A 14,185-nucleotide genomic window follows, 5' to 3' on the forward strand; every position below is an offset into this window, starting at 1 on the left:
TAACATGAGTCTTTAACACAAGATGGGAAAAATTGTACCACTTTGCAAAGGGAGGAGGGGATAAGACTGAGCCATCAAATTATAGGGCAGTCTCTGTGTCTGAATTTGTTGTTAAGATGTTAGAGAAGTTGGTGAGGACTAGGATTCAGAAATGTTTCTTTGTGATGGTCAGCATGAGTTTGTTAGGATAGGTCATTCTTTATCAATCTGCTTATGTATTACAACAATGTGTTTAACTTGTACACTAATGACATCAAGACCAGCTTATCTGGAGATATGCAGCTGTTTGCTGAAAATGCAAAGTTGGGAAGAACTATCAGAAGTAGTGCAGATGTTGTGGCCTTGCATTAGGATCTCAATAGACTATGTGAGTGGGCAAATGAGTGGAGCTATCAGTTTAATGTTGAAAAGTGCAAGATCTTGAAAGTTTAAAGGAGATGGAAGAGATGAGAGATTTGAGAGTGATGGTGAACAGAGACTTGAAGTTTAGGGGTCACATTGCTATAATTGTAAGAACATCACAATAGATTATGGCAAAAATAAGAAGGACATTGACATGCAGAAGCAAAGAAGTTATAGTTCCCATGTATAAGATTTAGATCAGGCCACATATGGACTACTCTGCACACAGATTTGGCCACCTGGTTTTCAGATTGATGAGGATGTATTGGGGAATGTCCAGAGAAAGTTTACAAATCAGTGCCAGGGAAATGTCAGACACAAGGGGAGATTGATGGAATGCAATTTAGAAAGTCTTGTGAATATAAGAAGCGGGTTTGTGAGGTTATTACCAGGTTAATGTGGAGGATATTATTCATGGAGTAGAGGGAGGCAAGGGTAGAACTAGAGGCCATTCCTAAAAGCTGTATACAGGTTTTAGAGATGGTCTCTTGCTTCTCACTTCTCCTTATAAGGAGGGCATGAGCAGGTAAGTGAGAAGCAGGTTCTTTGCATGGAGGGTGATTGGTGAGTGGAATGCATTGTCTGAAAGTGTCGTGAGTGCAGAAACTGTGAATGGGTTTAAAGCATGGTTTGATGATCTTTTTGCATGAGAGAGAGAGAGAGAGAGAGAGTATAGGCCTCCTGCAATGTCCTTAAATTCCATGGAGGTCAGATGTTAATAATAACTTAATTTTCTACAAATATACAGACAGTAATATAGTTATTATCATCATCATCAGAAAAACAAAGGTAATGAAAATAGCAAGGAAAGAGATAAATATGGATATCAGAATAAATGGGAAAAAATTGAATCAAGTAAAGACATTTAAATATCTAGGAAGTGTTATTAGCAGTGATGGAAGATGTAAAAGTGACATCAAAGCAAGAATAGTGATGGGAAGAGATGCCTTTAATAGAAAATTGAATTTATTCAGAAGTAAATGGATAGAAACCTAAAGAAAAGACTAATAAAATGTTGTGTGGAGTGTTGCCCTCTATGCAGCTGAAACTTGGACATTGAAGAAAGCAGAAATTAAGATTTTGGAAAGCTTTGAGATGTGGATTTGGAGAAGGATGGAAAAAATCAAATTGACAGATAAAATAACTAATGAAGAGGTCTTAAAAAGAGTAGAAGAAGAAAGAAGTCTGTTAAGGAGAATAAAAAGAAGCAAGGGAAACTAGATTGGACATATTCTGAGAGGAAATGGAATCATCAGAGATGCCATCGAAGGAAAAATAGATGGAAAAAGACCCAGAGGAAGTGTAAGGAAAACAATGCTAGATGACATGCTGAATGGAGACAGGTACACAAGCTTGAAAGAGAAGGCTCAGAACAGAAGAGAGTGGAAGGAACGTTTCTGCTACTAAAAGAAGAACCTGCTCAATTGCAGAATACTCAAGAAGAGAAGAAGAAGAATATTGTTGTTATTATCATCATCAGACCTCCATGAAATCTAGAGACTCATTATGGGAGGTTCCAAGGTATGATGAGCTCACACAGCTCATCATACCTTGCCTTAAACACATTTATGATCTCTACACTCAATATGCTTGGGCAGTGCATTTCAATCACCTTCCACTTTCTATAGAAAAAAAACCTCCTCATTCTTAAGATTGTTAACATCTTTCTCAGAGAACACAAGAGATACATTTTCTGCCATCATTATAGTATGACATAGCATGCCGTGGCATAACAGGATTAGATGGAAAAAAATTAATGTGTTATATATATATAGAAGTCATCTCAAGTATGATACTGTTTTTAACGTCAGAAATGTAACACTCTCCTAAACTTAACTAGTATGGCTGCATTAATTTACCTAAAATTGCAGACATTTTACAATCAGCTCCAACTCAACAAGTGTGAAAATAGTGTCTATTTATCCAACATTAGAAGGCGCTGAGTTAGAACTTCGGTTCTTTTTCCCATTACAATTTGAATGACAATGTGTTTTATTAATGTTGCCTGTTTTACTAACAAGTTGTTTGGGCATTGCAGATGCCAATTTAAATTCTAGTGAAATATCATTTGGTTAATAAATAACTTATTTATTATGTTTTTAATGTTTATTCTCTACAATTTAAGATGAGCCTTCCGATGATCTTTGTTTAACTACTTTTGTATATAACTTAGCTTTACTTAAATTTTCTTCTATATTTTCTTGGAGCCACTTCTGACTAACTTGATAGAAATTTTCAGTATGATTTCTTCTTTTCTAGGACTGCTTCTTTATCTTTTTGAGTCTTATTATGAAGTTTTCATTTTTCTATCATTGCAGACTTCTTCACATGCTGGCTGAATGAGTGTTTTCTTGAAGTTTTTTCATTCAACTTCTAAAGCTTGGTTCTTATTTTTAAGCCTTTGCTTTTCTCTAATAATGTGTGCAACATTTTATCTACAGTTCACCTCTGAAAACTACTTGACCTAGCAACTTTGCATATTTTTCTTTTCCATATAGTATTCATTTTTATAATGCTAAAAACTAAATGGTGGTCATTACCTATTTCAAATCTCCTGTATACTTTTGTATCCTGAATGAATCTGGGAAATCACTGTGGACTCATTCAGGATACAAAAATGTGCTCTCTTGAAATGTGTTAATAATGTCTAGTATCCTGAACTGAAATTCAGTAGGTACTTAACATTATTATTAGCTTTGCTCTTTTCTCCAAATTTTCCCCAGACATTTGGGATATGTCCGAGAAAGTATTTCATTTTCTTTGTCAGCTGCTCTCTATAATGATTTGAAAGATTATTATTCCAAACCTCCATGGAGTCATAAGATTGACACAAAATCTAACAACACTTCTATACACTCACCACCCTTTCACCTAATCTATTCCATGCTTCTTCCATTTTCTGTACAAAAAAAACTTACATTTTACCCTTTAATGCACTACATATTTTCACAACTTCTAGGAAGATTCTCATATCCTTGTTCTTTCTTCTATATGAAAAATGTCCTCAGTATTAATTGCGTAAATACCTAATCAAATCAATACTTTTCCAACTGAAAATTGAAAAAAGAAGATCCGGAAGACCAAGAATTACCTGGCTGAAATTAATAAAGAACATTTTTGGATTTAGAATTTATAAGGAGCTTTTTCGAATAGCAAGGAACAGAGAAGACTGCAAGATCCTGCTCAAGGGAAGACTCAACACGTCTTAAACAGAAGAGAAGAAGAAGAGAAATACCTCTCAACAACTTATGTCTCAGTGACATCACCTCTCTGTCTTCTTTCCACCAGAATCTGTAGATGACATGCCTTAAGTCTGCCTTCATGAGTGATGCTGTCCTGTCCCAATCATCATTATCATCTGTACATCTCCATTATTGTCTATGCACCTTCTCTACAGTACTCCATCTTGCAAATCCCAGGTAACTTGATAGTACAGTTGTATAAATCCTCGATTTGAGGCTTTACATAATGATAAGTCCAAATCTAATTATTCTGTGTGTTGTCTTCACAGCCTTTGCAATATGTCCTCTGAACTTCAAATCTCTATTGACAATTATTCCAAGATCCTGAACTTCTCCCATTATATCTTCACTCAGAGAGTATGCTATCTCCCATACGTGGATCCCAAATTTCAGAACTTTATATTTAGCTGTGTTAAGCTGATAATTCTTTTGTTCATCTTTCCAGCTTATTCCATCTTAATTTTCTGCCACCTGATATGATCCTTGTTATTTGCCCCTGCATCCTCTCTTTGGTTTCTTCATCTCCTCTCTACTTATAACCTGTATGATTGAACTTGCCATTTAAATAGTTTATTTTTGTGTTTAGCTGAATTTAGTGTTGATAATCTTCTCTTCCCATGATTGCTGTTTCTCAAATATAACATTTTTAGTTTATTGAAATATCTCCTCTCTTTTAGTCTTAAAAATCTTTTTCAAAATTATGTTTGTATATAATTTATATAATATTTATTTGACATAGTTTTAAAATATTCATGTTTTTATAAATGTGCCAAGTTATGTACTGTAGACATTTATGTTTTTATTATAGATTGAATGTCTAGAATGTACTGGAAAGAACTTGTATGTAGGTACACAGGAAAGGTGAGTTTAAATTTATATATCCATTTTTTATTATTGGTATTATGCCTAAGTATGTTCAAATGGCATTTTGCACATGAGGGCATTTCACACAATGAGAAATGAACATTTGACTTGCTATAAGTTGTCTTAGCCATTTCGTTGATATGCATGTCCTCTAATATATATTTTCACCCATATTACCCTTCATTATGATATATGCAGACAGGATGATCAAATTTAGAGTATCCTTGTTTAAGGCCTTGCGGAGAGCCATCCAGTGATCTAAATGCTGCACAACTTTTCTGGAATACATTGTGTATCATGCAGAAGTGATTTCTGAGAGGGAAAAAAAAAAATTCCAAAATTCACCAGGGGAGTTGTAATGCATGGAATTTGCATATCATGCAACCTGATAGGTGCTGGGAGAGTTTAAAAGATGAACATGGGATTTTCCCCCTCATTCTGGTTAGTGATACCATCCACAGTGATGGCACTAATCTTGCCCCAACATACTTTCCTCATGAAGCTGTACTACCTAAACAATTGCAGTGGCATTGCTGCACTCTGCAAATTTTGTTGCATGAACAAATGTCAATGAGGTCCACTATCTCCATGCGCTATTATTATTATTATCATCATTATTCCGGGCAACTCCAAGGAGTCGACAGACTCATCGAGGGAGGCCCTAACATCATGTCAAGAACAACTATTCGACATTCACACAGTATCTATCATACCTTGCCTTGAACTCATTCACGGTCGTAGCACCCACAACAGACTCTGGCAGCTTATTCCACTCATTCACCACTCTCCAAGTAAAAAACCTAGCTCTAACACCCTTGTCAACCACATTCTTTCCCAGCTTCCATGCATGGCCCCTAGTCCTCCCACCACCAGTCCTATTTTCAAAAATATCTTTTGGATTAATCTTATAGAAACCCTTCAGTAATTTGAAGGTCTCAATCATATCACCCCTCTTCTGCCTATCGATCAATTTCTGTAACCCACAAATCTTCAGCCTATTCTCATAACGTTCATTCCACAGACCTGCTATCATCTTGGTCACTCATCTCCGGATCCTCTCCACTTCCTCCCCATCACAAAGAAACCGTGGTGCCCATAACTGGGCACAGTAGTCCAGATGGGGTCTTATCAAGGCTCGATACAGAAGAAAACAACAACTTGTTTGTCTCTGCATGTTAAAGTATTTTTCAGAAGCCAAGTGATTTGATGAGCTGATTTAGCCACTTTTGCAATGTGCCCCCTAAACTTCAATTCCCTGTCCACCAACACTCCCAAATCCCTGGCCTCATCAATCTCCTGGAGTACAGTTCCACCAATGTGATATACTGCTGCTATTCTTTTCACCCCAAAGTGCATAACCTTACACTTTGCCACATTAAATTGACATCCATTCTCCTTAGCCCAGTCCTCCAAACTATCCAAATCATTCTGTTGCACTCACAATTGCTCTACCCAACTTTGCATCATCAGCAAACAAGTGAACACTTCCTCTCAGATCCTTACCTATATCATTGATGAACAAATTGAAAAGCAGTGGTCCAAGAACAGAGCCCTGCAGCACACCACTAGTCACAAGCCGTCTTTTAGATTCCACTCCTGAATAAACCACTCTCTGGTATCTCTCCATCAACCACCCTCCTATCCATCTCACCAACCCTATATCCATCCCCCATCTGCTCCAGTTTACTGATTAGGGTTCCATGTGGTATCCTGTCAAAGGCCTTGGCAAGGTCCAGTAGAATCACTGTAAACCCATTACCCTTAACCAGTTCAGCCGTCACTGTGTTATAAAGCGTGAGCAAGTTACTGAGTCATGATCTACCTTTCACAAAACCATGTTGTCCCCCATACAATATCCCATTTTCATCTATCCAATCTTGTATTCTTTCCTTGACTAATTTCTCTAAGATCTTGACAATGATTCCTGATATGCTAATCGGTCGGTAATTTACAACAGCAGTCTTGGAACTACTTTTATGCAGCGGAACTATTTTCCCCTCTTTCCACCCCCCTCGGGACTAACCCAGACCCGAGACTCAAATTAAACAAAATGGTCAAGGGTACTGACAATTCTTTAGCCGCTTCTCGTACGACACGAAAATTCTATGAAAGATTCTGCATTCATGCCCATTCAAGATAACCCTATGTGCTATGCAACGAATAATTACTCGTTTTGAAGAAATGGGATCATTAGGATGTTACACCTGACAGAGGTCGCAAACCAGTTAGTTGACAACAAGTGAATGAAGTTGCTGCTGACATTGTGAAGCAGGCTATGAATAACAGCATTGGTTCCTGCAGTTCACATACAGTATCAAGGCCCATTGATGTGCCTTACACCAGTGCTTCCCAAACTTTTGGATGTCAGGGCCCCCTTTGGAAAAATTAAAATATTACACGGCCCCCTCGATAAAAATTAAAATATTACACGGCCCCCTCGATAAAAATCATAATATATAGACATATATTATTATAATATTTATTGTGTTTATATTCAATACAAAACATACACAGTGAATATTGCAAAAATCAAATGCAAATATTACATTTTTATTAGATATATGAAGAGCCAAAGGCTTCAATTCGGCGACATATGACTTGTTTAAGTTAAGGGATATTACATCCCATATATCGTTTCTTAGCCGAATGAGAAACTCAGAGTTTCATGCCGAATATAGTAGAAACTATATAAAGTTTGGCGATTCCAAACGTAAGCAAATACCTGGATACTGCAGTTACTGACCCTAAAGGTAGTGCAAGCTGAGGCAACTCATGTCTAAGGTGGAGGCTCCACCTTAACACCTAAGAAACGATATGGGATGTAATATCCCTTAACTTAAACAAATTACATTTTTAGCATCTTACATACATATTTGACATGGCACATTATCTCATACTTTTATATAGATAGGTATATTGTTATTGCACATGTGCAGTACAAGCACATGAAACATAAAACGATTAGTAATAAAGAAAGAATTAAAAACATAAAAGAAGTTTAATAACAGTTTAATGTGATGGATGTGTTTCAATACCAATATCAAGTGAAATATTTGAAACTGCAATTCTTAGATTTCTTCTTTGAAATTAAACTTATATGAATAAGCATATATTTACTAATATTCATTAAGCGCCGAAATATGCAGGAAGCAAAATTTGTGAACCCCCACCAATGTGTGATTTTTTTCCATTAAAATATAAAAAATAACAAAAAAGAAATAATAAATAATAAAAATTAAATACATTTCTTTTAAGATAAAAAAAATCTACTTAGTCTTAAAAGATTTTAAATTTGTTTTCATTATTTCACAGCCCCCCCTCAACAAAATCTATGGCCCCCCAAGGGGACCACGGCCCACAGTTTTGGAAGCGCTGCCTTACACAACTGTCTGGAAAATTCTATGGAAGATTCTGCATTCCTGCCCATTCAAGATAACCCTAACACACAGGAGTTCTAGCCACAGGACTTTGAAAGTCAACTGACTTCACTTTAATATTCCATGCTAGAGTGGAGTTGGATGCTGCATGGCCATGGATGATATTGTGGGGAGATGAAGCTCACTTTCACTTAAATGGAGCCGTGAATACCCACAATTGCTAGGTATGGGCTATTCAAAACCTGCATGCAATCCAATAAATTCCTTTGCATTTACCTAAAATTACCACCTGGTATGGGTTTACATCTTTATTTATCATTCTACCATTCTTCTTTGAGGAATTACGTCAGTCAGGTCCTGTGACCTGTTCAGTTACTATCCAGAGGTGTCACAATATGATAAACAATTTTGTTAAAAATTAAGGTGCCAAGAAATTATATTCTTGGTTTCATCTTTTATCCAAATGTAAGCAAACAGTTTGCGCATGAAGTAACTTCGTAACCGGGCTGCTCGTATATGAAGACTAATGACTTTACATCGATTGCCTTAGTATCCCATAATGCAATGCACATTCTTACAGACATGTATAATGCTATGCATTATGGGAAGGGCCACTATCCAGACTGGTTTTGATATTTATTGAAGTCTCATCAGTAGGAGCCAGACCCAGAAGTGATACCAAGGTCGAAGTAATTCTTGGCATCTTTAATTTATAATATAACCAAGTGTAAAAACTTTCAACATTTATCTCTAATCCAGAGTATTTTAGTAATAAGATGTGACACTTTTTGGCTACTTGTATATGGAAATATGACTTCTGCATTACTTCAACCTTGGTATCACTTCTGGGTCTGGCTCCCACTGATGGTGCCTCAATAAAGGTTGAAATCATTCTGGGTAGTGGCCCTTCTTATAATTCATAACATTATACATGTATGTAAGGATATGTGTGTTGCATTATGGGATACTAAGGCAACTGATGTTAAGTCATTAGCCTCTATATGCGACTTGCCTGGTCATGAAGTTACTTCATGCACAAACTTTATTTGCTTACACTTGGATAAAGGATGAAACCAAGAATATAATTTCTTTACATCTTTAATTTATAATATAACCAAGTGGAAAAACTTTCAACAAATAATTTTGTTGTGTTACAGCTACAGCAGCACTGTCCATGGATTCAGTCATTTTCATGCAGGATTGGGGGGGGGGGGGGCTACACACACTGGTTGATCCTTATACTAGGTTCTTCAAGAACATTCCATTGGAAGCCAGAGTGACGAGTCGTGTTTTCCACTACATGACCACCTTGTTCACTTGATCTGATCCTCTGTGACTTCTGGCTCTGGAGATTTCTCAAAGACAGGGTTTATCAAGATTATCATGATAACTTGCCAGCAGTAAAATACAGCATAACACAGCACATGCTCAACATCAGTCCCAGCCAGCTGTATTCTGCTGTTGAACACACTGTGTGAAGAATGTGACATACTAGAAAGGGCAGCACATTAAACATAATGGAAGTGAATAAAAAATTGTTATCTATCCTTGTGTCACCTCTACTTTTTACATACACAGAAATATTACTACATCTGCATTCACTGCATCATTCAGTGTTCCCTGGTGGTGAATTTTGGCTCTGAATTTTTTTTTCTCTCAGATATTGCTTCTGCATGATGCACAGTGTATTCTTTTGCAGCATTTGTATCACTGGTTATCACTCCACAAGGCATGAAACAGGGATACTTTACTTTTGATGACCATGTAGACCATGTACTTTAAGAATCATTAACAAGATGTATTTTGACCTTCATTGAAGTTTGATTATTAGATGAGTAAACATTAGATGCTAATTACCCCAGTTGTCCTAGGTAGATACTTGGGAAATGGAAATTTTTCTGTCAAAAGACATTGATAATCATAGATTGTGTACCAATACATCAAGTACCATAAAGTTCTTATTACATATTATTAATAGACCTGCATGGATTCACCATGCATATGGCAGTGCCTCTGTTAATCAGCAACTCATCTGTCATATTTTACTTTAAATTCATTTACAACATATTTTCCATTTGTGCATTATTTTCCATGTCATTTTTTGTTATAGCATTAGAAATATTGCACTTTGTAACATTTTTTTTTTTTTAATTTTCATTCTTGCTTCACATAATAACTTTTTTGTTGTATATCCACTGTGATAAGATACACACATTATAAAATAAAGTAAATGCTTTATTTTTGATCTTACATAATTCATGTTTAGTCAATTCACACTGTTTGCTTCTTTACTCACCATACATTGTATGCAACTTCAAGGCATGACTTCTTGTTCTTCTATGCTCTCTCCCTCCACTCTATGAAGGTCTTTTCCATATTAATCTGAAACCACCCCACCAACTTAAAATTCCATGTTGGCTTGTCTTTGCCTGTCTACTAGGTTTTACAATTTACATTTCCTCTTCCTCTTCTAATAGTTAGTATTTCAGAGTCTTGATTTAGCCTTAGTTACTCTTCTCTAGCTTTGTGAAGTTTTCTCATCACCTTGGAAACCAGGTAACTGAATTTGTACATATGTAGTAATTCTGAGTTCAGTGGACAAGACATTTTGCCTTTCATTTGTCAATAGAGCACATATTGAAGGGATAAAAAATTAATATTAAAATTTTCTTATATAGTGAGACCTGTGGAGTATTCATAAATAAAAAAACCACATGTATGTCACAGTAATTAACTTTTTATTATGTAAATATAAAAAAGTTAATATTTACATATTAAGAGGCTTTGGATGGTGAGCTGATGAATTGTGGATGTATTGACCTGAAAAAGTTGGTTTACAATAGAAGTGAAAATGTAACTATCTTGTTTACGTTGGATGTGTACATCGAGAAAGGAAATACCTTGTGATGATTCTTTTTCTAGTGTGAATTTGATACAAGGATGTAGATCTGCATGGATTCACCATATATACGGCAGTGCCTCTGTTAATATTAGGTTGTTGATACTATTTAGAAATGAGTAGAGTTCTTGTTCCGTGTGACACCAGACTGCAAAGATGTCATCAACATATCATACTTATATTGTTGGTTTTGGGTCAAGAGTGAAAATTCTATCTTCTAGGTGTTCAAGAAAAAAAACTCAAGTTACTGGATGGCAACATCCATAGATCAGGAAACCATCAAAAGACTCAAAACATACCATGGAAGATCGCCTAGAATATATACGGTTCACCTAAATTACATAAAAGCAGCTGTCCCATTAGACCTATTGTGGATTCTATAAACAGCCCCATATATAAAATATCAAGATTTCTGTCTAACCTTCTCCATCCCCTCATAAGCCACTCAGCTTCTTTGATAAAAAATTCCACAGAATTTCACACAAGAATAAAAGACATTAAACTGTCAGATATAGACATGTTAGTAAGCTTCGACATTGTCTCTCTCTCTCTCTCTCTCTCTACCTACTAATATCCCTTACAAAGAGACAATAGAATTGTTTACCCCAAAATTTCTCTGATATTGTGCAATTATTCAAATTTGCAATCACATTAGGTTACTTCACAGGGAAAGTTAAAATATATAAACAAGAGGAAGGAACAGCAGAGGACTCATGCTTATCACCTAACTTAGCCAACTTTTTTCTTGAACACCTAGAAGATAGAATTTTTGCTCTTGACCACCCAAAACCAACAATATGGCTACAATATGTTGATGACATCTTTGCAGTCTGGTGTCACATGGAACAAGAACTGTACTCATTTCTAAATAGTATTAACAACCTATATCTTCGCATCAAATTTACACTAGAAAAAGAATCATCACAAGGTATTTCCTTTCTCGATGTACACATCCTGCGAAAACAAGATGACTCCATTTTCACTTCTGTCTATCGTAAACCAACTTTTTCAGGTCGTTACATCCACAATTCATTGATTCACCATCCATCTCAAAACTATGGCATCATAAAATCTTTAGTATCCAGAGCACACAAATTTTATTTGTCTGAAAAATCTTTAAAACAAGAATTGGAAATTATTAAAGATACAGCCTTATTAAGTTGATACAATCCAAAAACAACCCAAAAAATCATCAGCCACTTCCCTACATACACACATCAACCCAGACAAGAAGAAGCCCATAGGACTCCTATACCATATATTATTATTAGTAGTAAGGGCAACACCAAGTAGTCCTTAGACTCATCGAGGGAGGCCCTAAACATCATGTCAAGAACAACTATTCAACATCCACACGGTATCTATCATACTTTGCCTTGAACTCATTCACAGTCATGGCACTCACAACAGATTCTGGCAGCTTATTCCACTCATTCACCACTCTCCAAGTAAAAAATCTAGTTCTAACACCCTTGTTAACCACACTCTTGCCCAGTTTCCATGGATGGGCCCTAGTTCTGTTCTGAAAAATATCTTCTGAATTAATCTTATAGAAACCCTTCAGTAATTTGAATGTCTCAATCGTTTCACCTCTTTTCCACCTATCAACCAATTTCACACTCTTGCCCAGTTTCCATGGATGGGCCCTAGTCCTGTTCTGAAAAATATCTTCTGAATTAATCTTATAGAAACCCTTCAGTAATTTGAATGTCTCAATTGTATCACCCCTTTTCCACCTATCAACCAATTTCTGCAACCCACAAATCTTCAACCTGTTCTCATAAGGTTCATTCCATAGACATGCTATCATCTTGGTCACTTGCCTCTGGATCCTCTCCACCTCCTCCCCATCAAGAAGAAACCCTGGCGCCCAGATCTGGGTACAGTAGTCAAGATGGGGTCTTATCAAGGCTCGATACAGAGGAACAGTAACTTGCTTGTCTCTGCTCGTCAAAGTATTCTTCGGTAACCAAAAGATTTGATGAGCTGATTTAGCCACCTTTTGCAATGTGCCCCCTGAACTTCAACTCCCTATCCACCAACACTCCCAAATCCCTGGCCTCATCAATCTCCTGAAGTACAGTTCCACCAATGTGGTATATTGCTGCTAATCTTTTCACCACAAAATGCATACCCTTACACTATGCCACATTACATTGACATCCATTTTCCTTAGCCCAGTCCTCCAATTTATCCAAATCATCCTGCAAAATTTTGACATCATGTGCATTCACTATTGCTCTACCCAACTTTGCATCATCAGCAAACAAATGAATAGTTCCTCTCAGATCCTTTCCTATATCGTTAATGAACAAATTAAATAGTAGTGGTCCAAGAACAGAACGTGTGGCACACCACTAGTCACAGGCTGTCTTTTGGTCTCTACTCCTGAATAAACTACTCTCTGATATCTCTCCATCAACCATCCTCCTATCCATCTCACCAACCCTATATCTATCCCCATATGCTGCAGTTTACTGATTAGAATTCTATGTGGTATCCTGTCAAAATCCTTAGCAAGGTCCAGCGGTATCACTGTAAACCCATTACCCTTATCCAGTTCAGCCGTCACTATGTTATAAAACATGAGCAAGTCACTGAGGCATGATCTACCCTTCACAAAACCATGCTGTCCCCCATACAGTATACCATTTTCATCTATCAAAGGCATCTTGGAATGGCTTTCAAAAATTATGAAGAAATAGAAACTCACTGTTGCCTATCAACCAAATCCACAATTTGCTACATTCTCCAAAAGACAAACTCTCACCTATGATGCTACCTGGCATATACAAAGTTCCATGTTCTTGTAAGATGTCTTACTACAGACAAACAGGATGATCTATAAGTAAACGCATCTCTGAATATCAAGACCATATCCTTACCAAACCGTGCAAATCTGGCCTCGCACAAGATGGAGGCATCTCGTAATTACTCTCTCACTATCCCAAAAGTCTGGCAAATTATTATCTTCAATTATATAAAATAAATTTATTAGATTTATTTTAATTTCATTTTAATTACAGCTTTTTTTTTTTTTTAAATTCCTCAAATTTATAAGATATTAAACGGGTTTTATGACATTGATGCAAAGGAAATATTTCAATATATTACAATAGTCTGAGAACTAAAAGTCATCTGTAGAAGTTGTATAAGAGTGGTTAATGGGGTGTGTGTGTGTACTAAATTTTTTGCATGTGGAGTGGTGAATAAGTGGAATGGATTGCCAGAATTCATAGAGAGGTATGATAGATTTTGTGTGTAAAATATTAAATCTGGGTCTCCAGACTTCATGGAGATACCGTATAATAATAGTACTTAGACCACACCTGCAAAGCTCAAATAACGTTTTATTAAATTTCAAAAAATGATAAATAAATAATTTAAATAATAAATGAAAA

The 14,185-nt window shown here is 36.2% G+C and overlaps 1 protein-coding gene across 1 annotated transcript in view; it reads left to right on the plus strand.

Annotated features, from left to right (window-relative positions):
- The window catches only part of LOC150100709 (transforming growth factor-beta receptor-associated protein 1-like), a 407,043-nt gene that overhangs the window by 21,791 nt on the left and 371,067 nt on the right, over positions 1-14,185 (plus strand). The window contains exon 2 of the mRNA XM_090401548.1: positions 4,453-4,505. Coding sequence (XP_090257674.1) covers positions 4,453-4,505 — 53 coding nt within the window. The remainder of the gene's footprint in view (positions 1-4,452; positions 4,506-14,185) is intronic.

The sequence above is a fragment of the Typopeltis vanoorti genome, chromosome 12 (assembly GCF_054136105.1).
Source record: "Typopeltis vanoorti isolate ZY-2024b chromosome 12, IOZ_Tvanoo_1.0, whole genome shotgun sequence".
Taxonomy (NCBI): domain Eukaryota; kingdom Metazoa; phylum Arthropoda; class Arachnida; order Uropygi; family Thelyphonidae; genus Typopeltis; species Typopeltis vanoorti.